The sequence below is a fragment of the Trematomus bernacchii genome, unplaced genomic scaffold (assembly GCF_902827165.1).
Source record: "Trematomus bernacchii unplaced genomic scaffold, fTreBer1.1, whole genome shotgun sequence".
NCBI lineage: Eukaryota > Metazoa > Chordata > Actinopteri > Perciformes > Nototheniidae > Trematomus > Trematomus bernacchii.
Genome location: NW_022987888.1, coordinates 732597 through 746407, shown reverse-complemented (window position 1 = coordinate 746407; position 13811 = coordinate 732597). Strand labels below are relative to the sequence as shown.

At 41.7% G+C, this 13811-nt stretch overlaps 1 protein-coding gene and 2 long non-coding RNA genes across 6 annotated transcripts in view; 2 read left to right on the top strand and 1 right to left on the bottom strand.

The window, feature by feature from the left end:
* Positions 1-3372: 3372 nt before the first annotated feature.
* Positions 3373-5428, top strand: LOC117469843. The gene is made up of 4 exons (XR_004554622.1): positions 3373-3430; positions 4687-4833; positions 4923-4956; positions 5391-5428. It is a non-coding gene; the product is annotated as an uncharacterized LOC117469843 (long non-coding RNA).
* Positions 5429-7603: 2175 nt separating this feature from the next.
* Positions 7604-9426, top strand: LOC117469845. The gene is made up of 2 exons (XR_004554626.1): positions 7604-7820; positions 8503-9426. It is a non-coding gene; the product is annotated as an uncharacterized LOC117469845 (long non-coding RNA).
* A 1412-nt stretch (positions 9427-10838) lies between these two features.
* The window catches only part of LOC117469832 (Fc receptor-like protein 5), an 86790-nt gene continuing 83817 nt past the window's right edge, over positions 10839-13811 (bottom strand). For 2 of the 4 annotated variants that reach the window (XM_034114283.1, XM_034114282.1), the window contains exons 5-6: positions 13386-13457; positions 10839-10941 (exon numbers count right to left, since the gene is read on the bottom strand). In XM_034114283.1, coding sequence (XP_033970174.1) covers positions 10901-10941; positions 13386-13457 — 113 coding nt within the window. In that variant the 3' untranslated portion in view covers positions 10839-10900. The remainder of the gene's footprint in view (positions 10942-13385; positions 13458-13811) is intronic. The other 2 variants (XM_034114280.1, XM_034114281.1) reach the window with 1 other exon arrangement.

The window sequence follows — 13811 nt, the reverse complement described above, 5'->3', positions numbered from 1 at the left end:
AAAACACCTCATACAATTTCAAGCATTTTCAAGGATTTCCAGCACCCTACGCACCCTGTTATTATCGTCTTTAGCTGAGTTTCTTCCCGTTAAGTGGGTATGACACATTAATAGGTTGTAAAATGTTAACAAGCCCTGGAACGGTGTTTGTTACAAGATGCTGCGTCAGCCCGCGTGTCCGGGGCAATCGGGCTAGCAACAAAAGTGCTAAATTGGCATCACTGCACGTGTGTGTGCTTGCGCTTTCGACTTTTTACTCGTAAAAAATACTTTTACTCGTGAAAAGTACATTATCCGTACCGGATACTAATTTCAGCCGAGTTTTAGGCTCAACCCTCCTTCAAATACTCGCTATTTCACTCGGGCAGCTCTTCATTTCCAACCCACGGCTAGCTAGCTAGCTAGCTCGCTAACATGCTGTTTTTCCTAAAACTAACTAACGTTAAATATGAAATATGCATCAAAAATTGTGGCGACAGACAGTCTGAGACAGAGACTAACGTTAGAGGATTAATTTGCATTGTCTGCTGATGAACTAGATTACATTTGAATGTACTTACTTGATAACTCCAGTCCGGGCTCTGAGCGAGGAAGAAAGATGGCAGCCAACTTCAAATTAATTTCAGTTTTGGGACACTGCGTGAGCGTGTGACGTCATATTGCAGGCGCATGCGTGTTACATACAATGCCGAGGCTGACGCATGTTATCAATTTAATGCAACGGATTATTCAGAGTTTACAAATATTTTTCAAGTTGAAGATGTTGTAACTCGTCTTAATGTGTTGTAATGGGCAGTGGGTTCACTCAACATGATAACATTTGCCCATCTGACTAAAATCCAATATCCTTTTTAACAGTGCATGTGTATATTTTGTCCTCAGCCGCCCCGTAGTTTCAGAGCGCATCGAGTTTAAAATACCATCTACAAGCTGATGATGACAGCCCCGCTCCTGCCGCCCGCTTGTGGCAGACCACACTTCCACGCTCACTGGCAGGCCCGGACTGGCCATCGGGAGGACCGGGAGGGAGTGTGTATGTGTGGCGCGAGCGAAGCACACCTTACGTGTTGTTGTTAGCATCTGGTGCTAGCTAGCTGCGCTAACTGATATAAGGAGCTGTTTCAATGAAAACAGAGGATCGACATTTCGCCGACAACTGCGCCGAGCACTTGACTTTATGCAGGTAGCCAGACAGTGGGACATTGTACGAAAAGTCAGCACACTCAGCACGGATAGTGCCGCAACATGATTGCAGCGTCCAGGCAGCTCCCGTTCGAGCATATATGCCTTGAGCTGCACATAGCTCCAACGATCCATCACAGTGTCCCCACACACACACACAGACACACACACACACACACACACACACACACACACACACACACACACACACACACACACACACACACACACACACACACACACACACACACACACACACACACACACACACACACACACTTTGTATTGTATTATTGTATGAGAGAGGTTCCAGGTTGAATTGAGGCGAATATTTGTAATGTTCAGGTTGTTGTGTTTAATATTCATGAGAATATTTGTCATTTTTCAAATGATAATAAACAAACATATAAAGCATATTTGTCCACTCATATGTTGATAAGAATATTAAAAACTTGAAAAATATCCCTCTAAGGTACATTTAGAACAGATAAAAAATGTGCGATCAATTTGCGATTAATCGCGATTAACTATTTTAATCGACTGACAGCCCTAATAAAAACCTGTCTGAAAATGAGCTGATCACATTTTGGACACTTTGTGATGTCATAACGATGTTTTGGCTTGTGTAACCATTAGCCAATCAGCAACCAAGGTAACCCCCCCCCCCACCTTATCACCTGAATCTCCTCCTAGAGCACCATTGAGTTCTTTTTAACCAACTATCTCCCAGAGGGGCGTGGGGAGGGGCTCCTTATTTTCATCTAAAGTAACAGACAGAGAATCAGCACTTTGGAAACAGGGCTGAAACAGAGGGGATTATGGGTAATGCTGCAATGATCTGTTTGGTGTTTCAGCCAATCAGAGACAGGTTCTGGATATATCTGAGACCTGTGATATATTGATGAAAAACAGTATAATAGGGGACCTTTAAAGCTGTTCTCAGTAGCAGCACAGAAACATAGCTGCAGTTTAAAGAGTCCCTCTGTGTCTCCTCCACAGCAACATAGCTGCAGTTTAAAGAGTCCCTCTGTGTCTCCTTCACAGGAACATAAGGTGCGTTCACACCGGAGTACTTTGGTGTACTTTTCCCACAATAGTTCATCAGAACTACGATATATTTGCGTTCACACCAAAAAGCCCCAGGAACTAAAGTAGCTCAACTTAGTTCGCGAGACTCGCTTTTCAGTCCCTGCTACAGAGCAGGGTCTTTCGTGAGAGAAAGTAGTTCGTACGTCTGATTGGCTGTGCGGAATGCAAACCACGCCCGTTTGACTCAGAATTTTTTGTTGTAAGCGGCCATTGTATTTCCTCGCTTCGCAGCACACACGAAGAGATTCCTTTTGTGAAAGCAGTTATTATAGCAACACTAAATAAATCAATTGGAGCGGTGGAGTGATGAGGATGAGGATGTGTCTGCGCTTCTGGCGATTGACTCGGAGGACGCGAAGCGCCACATTCAGAAGCTTCTACTGAATGCAGTTTCTGTGGCTCTGCAAAGTTAGCAGACCTGGCAAAGTCATGTCGGGACGACTACCAAGGTAAAATAAAATACATGCACTGCACTGTTTTAATCTGCACAATACTGGTCTTAGATGTACTTTTATTTGCTCAGTAGATCGAGCTAGCCATGGTAGAACTTGCTAACGTTAGGTCTAAGCTGGCTAATAACATCTAGCTAGCTAGCTATTCTCATCCATGCCCGCTATGAACACGTTTTGACTTGTGAATAAGTGTGCAATGTTCTGTAATTTGCTTCACTAACTCATGGCACTAATCGTGTGTTTCAGGCGAGGTGTTTCTCTCAGGATTAGAAACTAGTTTTCCCCTCCGGGATAAAACGATAATATAACGTTAGCAATTAGCATGCTAGCTGGACCTCTGTGGCTACACTGAGGTAAACAATAGATTGTAGTTGCTCTAATTTGCAACATTCATTCTACATGTTAATGGTAAAAGCTTAAACAGTTGATTACCTGCATGCCACAAAGACTGATGTTCTAATATTTTTGCACATTTAAGTAGAAATGTAATTGAAATTCTATTTACTGCCTAAACATTGTTCCTTGTATTATCCTAAATAGTTTGACCTTGTTTCCTCAGAAGGCTTCTCAGACCACATGGAGGATCCCTCAGAGAAACACAGTTTCCACGTTCAGTTCCCCCCCGCTGAGAGTAGGCAGCTCCACACCCTGTGCCCGGTCCATCCTGACCGCTGCTGCCATACTGCAGCAAACAGGAGGGAACGGAGGTGAAAACACACTTTATACATTTAGATATGTGGAGCACAAAGAAAAGCATTGCTAAAAAACATTTAGCAGCTAAACTGTGGATAACAAGTAAACCACATTGGTTTGTTATTCAATATTCAAAAGCTTTTTGAATCATTACATGTCACTTGTTAGACGCTTTTATCCAAAGCTTACCTACTCAATACTGTGGGCAATCCCCACAGGAGCACTTTGGGGTGAAGTGTCTCAGGGACACAACGACATGCTGACTGCAGTGGGGTTTGAACCTGTGCTCCCCTGATCCGAACACCAATGCACTTACCCACTGCGCCACACACCTCCGTCCTTTACTCAAGTAGAAGTACAGATACTCGTGTTTGAAATACTCTGGTAAAACTTCTTAAGTAAAAGTAAAGAGGCTTTGAAATGTACTTAAGTAAAAAGTACCCATAACTAGCAGCTGTTTTAAAGAGTACCTGACCTCCCTTTATATTAATAGAACAATAATGTCATTGTTAGCTAATTAATGTTTCCATGCTGAACAACGGCAACATGACAACGTTTTCATTGGTCCCTCTTCTTTAGAGAAGACCAGGAAATGATGGATACACGGATCGTGTTCAAATCAATAGGCACGCAATGACTCTAAATAATAATGATCACGCCACCAAACACACATTCAAACTAAAGTAACCAGCCTGTTTGGAAAATGTAAGAAGTAGAAAGTACAGGTATTTGGGTTCAACATGTAAGAAGTAGAAAGTACAGGTATTAGTGTTCAACATGTAAGAAGTAGAAAGTACAGGTATTTGTGTTCAACATGTAAGAAGTAGAAAGTACAGGTATTTGGGTTCAACATGTAAGAAGTAGAAAGTACAGGTATTAGTGTTCAACATGTAAGAAGTAGAAAGTACAGGTATTTGTGTTCAAAATGTAAGAAGTAGAAAGTACAGGTATTTGTGTTCAACATGTAAGAAGTAGAAAGTACAGGTATTTGTGTTCAAAATGTAAGAAGTAGAAAGTACAGGTATTTGTGTTCAACATGTAAGAAGTAGAAAGTACAGGTATTTGTGTTCAACATGTAAGAAGTAGAAAGTACAGGTATTTGTGTTCAACATGTAAGAAGTAGAAAGTACAGGTATTTGTGTTCAAAATGTAAGAAGTAGAAGTAAAAAGTGATCAGAAAAATAAGTAGTGGAATGTACTTAAGTACAGTAACGAGGTATTTGTACTCCGCTACTTCCTACCTCTGACCAACGTGTATCTCTATATTCAGAGCACCCAGTATAAGACGGTGGAGCGGGTGGTGCAGACTCTGAAGAACCTGTGCTGTGCTCTGGACGAGACGGAGACCCAGGCCATCACTGAGGCCGTCAAAAGGCTGAAACACTCCGTCAACTTACCCCAGACACGCTCCCCCAAGGTGGGCTAACACTCTGCTTCACACGTTCATACAGAGCGTTGTTTACATGTTAGGAAGTGTTTGTAAGATCAACTTGTTTTGCTTTGCAGATGGGGTCCACATCGTCTGGTCAATCGTCAAATGGTACGTACACACAGTCACACTCCACCTCCACTTATTTAATTTAAATGTGATTGTTGCAGCTTATCATGTCAATGTGGTGCAAAGATGCATTACAGACAGAAATAACTTTTAAATAAAGTCACTGTCAAGTGTCTAAGGCTATTTAAAGACTATGTGGCTTATTCTATTACGGTATGAATCATTCAAAGCTTCATAGCATCATTAATGCTTGCATTAAAATTGTAAAACGTTTAATTTGTATCTATTTGTCCCTATCATGTCCTGAGAGCCCTCCATCCCCCAATTGCTAGTGCCTTCACCATTTAAAATGTTAATAGTCAAATCAAAGGTGTTCCCTGTGTTCCTCCTGTTGTGTGCCTGCAGAGACAGATTTGGACAATGTTGTGTCGTTGTTGCGATTAAACTGATCTTGTATCTTGCATATTTCACCTTAGGAAAGTGGGCACGCGATGACAGCTTCCTTGACACCATCATGGCGATGGCCCGCCGTGCCATGGTCAGCAAGGAGAATGAGGACCTGCGTGCCAAGGAGATGCACGACGAACGGCTGCTGCATTCACACAAGGCCCAGGAATCGAGGTGGAGCAACAAAATACCTTTCAGGCTGGGCTTCTGGCAGTGCTAAGCGAGCTGATTAAATCCAACAGGCCTTCAATACAAAAATTAAGAAAAACTTGTCGTTGATAAACTGTACAATGACTTGTTGGGAGGCGTGTGATGCAGTGGTCTGGTGCGTTGGTGTTCGGATCAGGGGAGCACAGGTTCAAACCCCACTGCAGTCAGGATGTCGTTGTGTCCCTGGGCAAGACACTTCACCCCAAATTGCCTACACCTGGGACAGTTAATTTTGTATTATTGTGATTATATATATATTGCCACTGTTATTATATTGTTTTGATACTACTGACACTTATTGATCTGCTTCTGATAAATAAAAGAGAACCTACATGCACGGCACTAGCATCATGACTGTCTTTGTTTAAACCACAGCAGTGCAGCGGTACACAGACTAACCTGTGTGTGTGTGTGTGTGTAACGTAGTTCTTCAGATGTGTATGCTTAACATGTATGTATTTATCACAGTAAAGATGGTATACAAAAGCTTTTTAAAGAGCTTTCAACCTCATCCCATTGTCTTTAACACACATTTAACATAATAATATACTCATATTAATATACAAATATACAGTATGAGTACTGTTTTGATACTGACATTTAATCTTTGCACAAAGGTGTGTCTGCACTATTGTAATTGTGTCTGTTGACTGTGGTAAATAAAAGAGAGAACCAAATGCACAGTACAAAAGATCAGCTTTATTGTCAATTTACAATTTCCATGCTGTTCAGATGCCTCAAGGGCTGTGCGCGTGTCTTGCCCCGTGGCGATTTGTTTAGGTTGCGTCTCCCCAATGGTTGCTTCCAGGCGAATACAGAGGAGTTGAAAAGATCCACTTTGATCCACTGCACATTGGTGTGCACCAGGCCGAGGTTCTATTGTTCACCCAGAGAGAGCGCGGGACACGGCGCGTTCCGTAGTATTCGCATATCTGGAATACATACAAAGACACAAATTAGCCCTACATAACTCCATAAATCCTACATTAGATAGTATTAATGTGATTTAATGAACGTACCATTGCTGTTCTTTGGGCGTGATAACGGTCATCATCCTCAGCTATCGAAACATGTCCATAGCGTGTGCTTTTCGTGGTCCAATCCTTTTGTTAAGGCTTCTTAACCGCCTTCGCCTCCGACTCAGCATTTCTATTGCATTTGAATGGTCGATCTGTATTTTTATTTGTGGCTGAGTTATTGGCTTAAATAACTCCGTTACGAAGCTGTATAACACGAGCACCAAAACGTCAACTCCATACCGTGTCTGAGGTCGGAAGGTAAACAGAAGCATACAGCGGAAGCGGAAGCTTTTCTTCTTCTTCTCTCGGTTTTTTGGCGGATTGCAACTTTAAGGTGCATACCGCCACCTACTGTACTCGCCGTGAAGTTGTTTGCGGCCTGCCAGGAAAATCTAAGCAGAAGAAGAAGAAGTGACGTCAGCGGCTCATTTGCCTAATCCACCCCCAGGAACTCATTTTGGTGTGAACGCGATCTGCTTTAGTTCATCAGAACTAAAAGAACTCTCATGAACTAAAGTTCTCAGGAACTACTGTGGGAAAAGTACTTGGTGTGAACGCGGCTATAGCTGCAGTTTAAAGAGTCCCTCTGTGTCTCCTCCACAGGAACATGGCTGCAGTTTAAAGAGTCCCTCTGTGTATCCTCCAAAGAAACATAGCTGCAGTTTAAAGAGTCCCTCTGTGTCTCCTCCACAGGAACATAGCTGCAGTTTAAAGAGTCCCTCTGTGTCTCCTCCACAGGAACATAGCTGCAGTTTAAAGAGTCCCTCTGTGTCTCCTCCACAGGAACATAGCTGCAGTTTAAAGAGTCCCTCTGTGTCTCCTCCACAGGAACATAGCTGCAGTTTAAAGAGTCCCTCTGTGTCTCCTCCACAGGAACATTTGTAGTGAATGTGACTCAGGCTTCCTATCAGGCAGAGGAGAACAAGGACATCACCCTGGAGTGGAGAAAGAAAAGAAAAGCTTCCCTCAGATCCATTTCTACCATCTGCTACCTGTCTAAACCTGTTACCAAAACCTACCTGTTTCATCTACTTGAAGGCATTGAACTCCCAAAGTCTCAGGATCCAAAGTTTGCAGGACGAGTCCAGTGGGACAAAGACGTCCTCACAGAAGGACGCCTCACACTTCATGTCTCCAGACTCAGGACCAGTGACTCTGGGTTTTATCGGTGTGACATACGCGTCATACCTGGTGGGAATAACTCTAGGGGATGCTGGCTCAACGTCATTGGTGAGTAACCAGTAGAAGTGTTGTATTAACAGTCAAACTGCACTTCTTTAAAGGTCTCCTATCATGCAAAATGCACTTTTTGATGTCTTTTATACATAAATATGTGTCCCCGGTGTGTCAGGAGACTCACAAAGCGTCAGAGAATAAAACCCTCTCTCTTTGCTAACACTCAGAGCTAACCTGTACTGGAGAGAGTATGTGTAAAGAAGCAGGATATAAAAAGGAACTCACCTTGTGGTAAACCTGAGAGAGAAAAAGAGCTCCATACTGTTTCAGAGATAATCCTTGATGTGGTTTGGAACATGATATGGAGTTTAATCACGGCAGCGTTTAGCTGAGAATCTGCCGGTAGAATTCTCCTGCATGAGCTCTCGTTTTCTTTTTTTCTTAAAGCTACAGACCCAGAATCAGCACTTTAGTAACAGGGCTGAAATAGAGGGGTTTGGGGGATGGGTGATCTGTTTGGGAGTTTGAGCAAATCACTTCATAGACATGTTTCTTATATATCTGAGACCTATAGGAGACCTTTAATATGCAGACTTTAGCTCTAGTCTGATGGTAAACAAAGATGCAAAGCCATTGCAACCTCTGATGCAGAATGGGATAATATTTAGTCTTTATTTTTCACTGAAAAGAGGTCTTCTCCCTGTCAACATTACTTTACTAACTTTATTTTCCACAGCTGCTGCTGAGCTCCAAACTCAGAGACCAACAGAGAGACACAGATACATCTTGATCTACGTTGTACTGGCAGTTACAGTAACTCTACTGTCTCTCTCTGCCGCTGTCTGCAAACCGCGGCTCACCAAATATCTTTGTAGGAAAATAAACAACAGTGAAGTGGAACTGAGGATGAGTTCCTCAGATATTGAAGCCCCAGGGACCATTGAAAATGAGTCTGAAACACCCTTTTTGAATGAACCATCGGAGCACAATAAAACAAGACAGAGGGTCTCATCAGGTAGTGAATTATTTAGCCAGTAGATGTCACTGTTCTACACGTAAATACATATTTATCCCAGATTTATCCTTAGTATTTATCGTCTTCGGTGCTAAGGTGTGTGTTGGAAGGAATTCTCTGGATGACGTCCATCAAGCAGTGAAAGAGGAATGAGGAAATACCTGTTTGGCTATAAAGGGAACTAAAATGTACTGCGTTGCTAAAAAATAGACAACTATGATGATTCACTTCTAAAAGTTGTGACAACCAGCCGATAGAAACATAAACAAACGCCTCCTGCGGAGATTTGTGTCATAAAGTTTGTTAATTCTCAGTTTCTCTGACGCTGTGTTCCTGTGTTATCCTTGATGCATTTCGCTGCTGTTGATGTTTCTGTTTATTTTGCATTTCTTCAGTCATTTTTTGTAGTTTTATCTGGTCTCCTCTGGGTACGCTTTTGGCCCTTTTTGGTCATTTTGTTGCTCTCTTTTTTGTTACTATGTCCCTTTTTTATGATGTGTGAATCTTGTAATTGCTTATCGACTTTTCTCGGTACTTTTGCTTCTCTTTTAGGTTATTTTGTAACTTATGTCGCACCTTTTGTGGGTATTTCAGAAGGGGCAGGTCAAATAAGATTTTCTTCTCCCTGCTCCTTTCCACCATTAACCTGTTCCACTCTGAGCCTGTTTTTCAGGTCTCAGGCTCGAAAATGACATTCCCAGAACAAATGACCATATCTTCCCTTCTAAAAGGGTTAAATTAATAATCTTTTCTCAAAGTAATGATAAACCTGTGAGTTGGATGTAGAAGTGTCAGAATCAATATAAATGTTTTTTATTTTAAAGAAAATTCAGATTTTACATAGTAAAAAACTGTAAATTATAGTGTCCGTCCAAAAATTATTTTTTACAGATAGTGAAAACTACCCTTGGATGATGGGTTAGTAGACTAAAAGCTTTAGGAATCCAAAGTACAACATATAATAAGTACCCTGTATCAAGATTGATGCAAAACAAGTGAAATTTGATCTTTTTAGAGAGATTTAGCCAAAAACTGGGCCATCTGGGGTCATTTGGGTGGATTTGACCTATCTCTGGCCCCCCTTGCTCGATCTGGTTGGTTGACATACCCTTGTGACCGTTAGAGCCAATAGAATCGAAGGAGGAGACTCACATACACATACATTATAAAGAAAAAATGTTGCCGCTTCGCGTGTGGAAAGCGAAACTAAACTGGAGGAATGTCTCCTTCTGGAGTTTGGAAACTAAAACGCAGTTGTATTGCTTATGGATTATCAGAAATAATTTCAAAGAAGGCACAGACACATAGGATGAACCTATGGATTAACTGCAGCATCGTTTTTTTATCGTTTTAATGCCATTGAAGACCACTTTTGACCAAGGTGAGCCATATTTACATGTTTAGCTTCTTGGCTCCACATGTGATGATGTACGCTTTCGTTGATAGCGTCGCGAATGTTTATCACTGAGTGTTGAGGTGGGCACCGTTAGATTCAGTGTCTCCAGGACACCAAAAAATAGTGTTTGGTTGTGCATCTAGGATAAGTAATAAGGGAGTTCTGAGTGAGTTTATGTGCCTTTGTCGGTCCCGTTTTTTCGATCGAGGCTAATTCAGAGGCTGAGTGCTAGCATTGTGGGGTTTTTTTGAAAAAAAAAATTAAAAAGATCAGTTAGCTGAGTTTCTTCCCGTTACATGCATATAACACATTCATAGTTTTATTCAATATTAAGATTCCTTAGACGTTGTTTCCTGCAAATGACGCGTTTATCCGCCCGGTACCGGGGGGAAGGCGTGAAACAGGTTAAAAAAAAAAAAAAAAAAAAAAAGTATAAGTGTACATGTTTTGTTTTAAAAATAACTGCCATGTGTGGAATAAACAAATAAATAAATACATTCAAAAAAAATGTCAGGTTGTTTTACGTCGCTTTTTTGTTGTTTTACATTTATTTCATCGTTTTTAATCTCTCTAGTTTCAAATGAATACAACATTCTAAAGAATAACATGTTAGAATGATCCCAGGATGTAAGAAGACAAAGACAACACATCGACTTAAAATATTTTCTTTTACAACATGTCTTTCCAATAATTATCTTCAAACGGCCTCAGCTGTAGTTCCTGTCAGGTTCTCACTGTGGAGTAGGTGGATGCCGTGTCAGCATCTAAACAGGAAACACATAAAGACTATTGAACAGCTGTCATTAGGTGGACACAATAATAGAAACACTACTTCCCTGCACCTCGAGGCCTTTCAGAAGAATTTTAAGTTTACATTTATTTTATATAATAATAAACAGTTTGAAACTTAATTTTTATTATATTTACACGTATGTTTCCACGTTGTATTTACATGTTTGTATCATGTCTCAACTCTAATCCATACAAAAACAGAAAGGTAACCTTGGTTATTGTAGATCAGGGGTCGGCAACCCCTGGCACGTGTGCCACCAATGGCACGCGGCACCGTAACCAGTGGCACACTAGGAATAAGTGGAATAAGTGTACAAAATAATTATTTTATTTTTGGATCCTGAACGAGACCGCCGCCAGAGCGCGTCTCCCCGTTACCTGCAGAAGGAAGCCATGCACGCAACGCAGCCCCACTCTCTTTAACTCCAGGCGACTTTCTGCCGCTTTCCTCCGTGGTGCAGGGCTGATCGTTTCACCACAGAGGAAAGCACTTCACAAATTGCATTACCCATAAGGAGCTGTAAAAATGCCGCAGTTTTTGCGTGGCGATCGATATCGGCCGATACTCACTCTCTGCCGATCGATCGGTGCTCTCTAAAAAGGCCGATCGCGAGACGTAACATACATGACACTTTTCTCTGTGTGCGGCAAAACAAGCTCGCCAAAATCGCTTCACCAGTCTGGCAGTATTTTAAGGTGTCCGAAAATGACAATAAAATAGCGGTGCAACGTGTGTGAAGCAGAAATCCTGCAGCTCCACCCGCTGTGACGGACCGGTGAGCGGAGCAAAACACACAAGAGTTAGACCTAACACACTTAGCTATTTTATCTACCTTTGGAACTAGTTATAAATACATTTATTCTTCACTGTCACTCATTACTGGATCAGTGAGCTGCATGAGATACTGACAGGCTGTCAGGAGAGAGAGAGAGGGGGAGAGAGGAAAAGAGAGCGCTTCCGCTCATTTCTCCCGTGTTATTATCCAAAGTTAATGTAAACTTGAATAATGTACTTCATTTGAATGTAACAATTATGTTGGTTGTTTGTGGAAGCGCCAGTGAATGAGCCCCATTAACTGAGTTTTTAACATCACTTTTCACGAGTGTTTTCGTCGAGCTCTTCAACCCCCCCCCCCCCCCCCCCCCCCTTTCATAATTCACGATCGTCGGCACGCTGATACAATTTTTTTTTTAGAATGGCACTTCATATCAAAAAGGTTGCCGACCCCTGTTGTAGATCATTGAGTTTCTGATAGTAACGGACCGTCCACACAGCAGCGTTAAAAAAATCTTGGAGGTGGGCGTATCTGAAGCTTGGGGATTTTTTGCGAGCAAGGCACCAACAACCAATCACATGAATCTCCCGCCCCCGACATACGAAGCAAAAAAGTTTGAAGTAAACTGGATATAAACTCCCCAAACAGGCGAAAACATACCACTGTCTCTGCCACCTCCCTCCATGCCTGGCTCCTCCGGTTTGTATCCCGGTAGGTAAATAGGGACTGGTCATAAAGCACCGGGTGATTCCCTACCGCTAATTTCTCCTCCATTTTTTGTAATATGAGGAAATGACCTGCGGTATGTCTCTCCCAGCATACACGCGGTTTGATTGGCTCGAGCTTGAACTGTCAGATTTGCGTACACAGGATTTGATTGGCTGACGCTTCCACCTCAGCCTCAAAAGTTGAACATTGTTCAACTTTGAATCCTGAAAATCCTGAAGATCTCCGCTCGCCTGCCCACAATGCAGTTCGGCGAAAAGTGAGGGAAAGTGACGTCACCCCATTCAAAGTGAATGGGCAGAAGCGTTTCAAGATTTTTTAACGCTGCTGTGTGGACGGTCCGTAACGGTGAAACTTTGGTTTCCAGCCAATTGTTTTGCATTACTGTTACCATAGTGATATCCAAGTGTGACCCAATAGGAGCGTAGGAAACTGTGAGGGGGCGGGGCTTCCTCTTAAAGCGACAGACAACCGAAACAGAGAGCAGTTTCTCAATGTTACGTAACAGTTTTTATCACGTGATGTTATGCTCTGTATCATGATGTAATTATTATGTCAATAGTGTAGGAACAGTCTAGATCATTTACTTCAGTAATAGTACTAATACTTACGCTGGAAAATACACTTAATGGCACTTAATTTTGAGTATTTAACAAGTGTCCTAAATGAAATAAGAGTACAAACTATATATTATTTTTTATTAATAAAGAAAATGTAAAGAAAAAGCAGCAAATCTTCAAATTTGAGAGTTTTCTAATATTTTATCCCAGAAATAACAAAAAAATGATATTCTTTATCGTTGTTTCAGGTGTGCTCGGGTTTCATGTTAAACATACGTTACCACTTTATCTGTATCTGTAAGATAGGTAGATGTACGATTTAAAATAAATATAGGGAAGTTAAAAGTAGAATACCTCTGATCCTGATTGGCAGCCCTTCCTGTGTGACGGTAACATTGGTGTAATCAACGTCTGCTTCATCTTCACCTGTAACACAAACAAGCTGAATTTAACTTTTTACTTGCAGTGACATCACTATGTAACACTCGCGCTTCTATTGTCTAGCGCTCCAACACATTATACGTGAACATCAGCAGGAGAGGACTCTTTAAAGTAGAGACACTACATACTGATATACACCTGAACATCAGCAGGAGAGGACTCTTTAAAGTAGAGACACTACATACTGATAAACACCTGCACATCAGCAGGAGAGGACTCTTTAAAGTAGAGACACTAAATACTGATATACACCTGAACATCAGCAGGAGAGGACTCTTTAAAGTAGAGACACTACATACTGATATACACCTGAACATCAGCAGGAGAGGACTCTTTAAA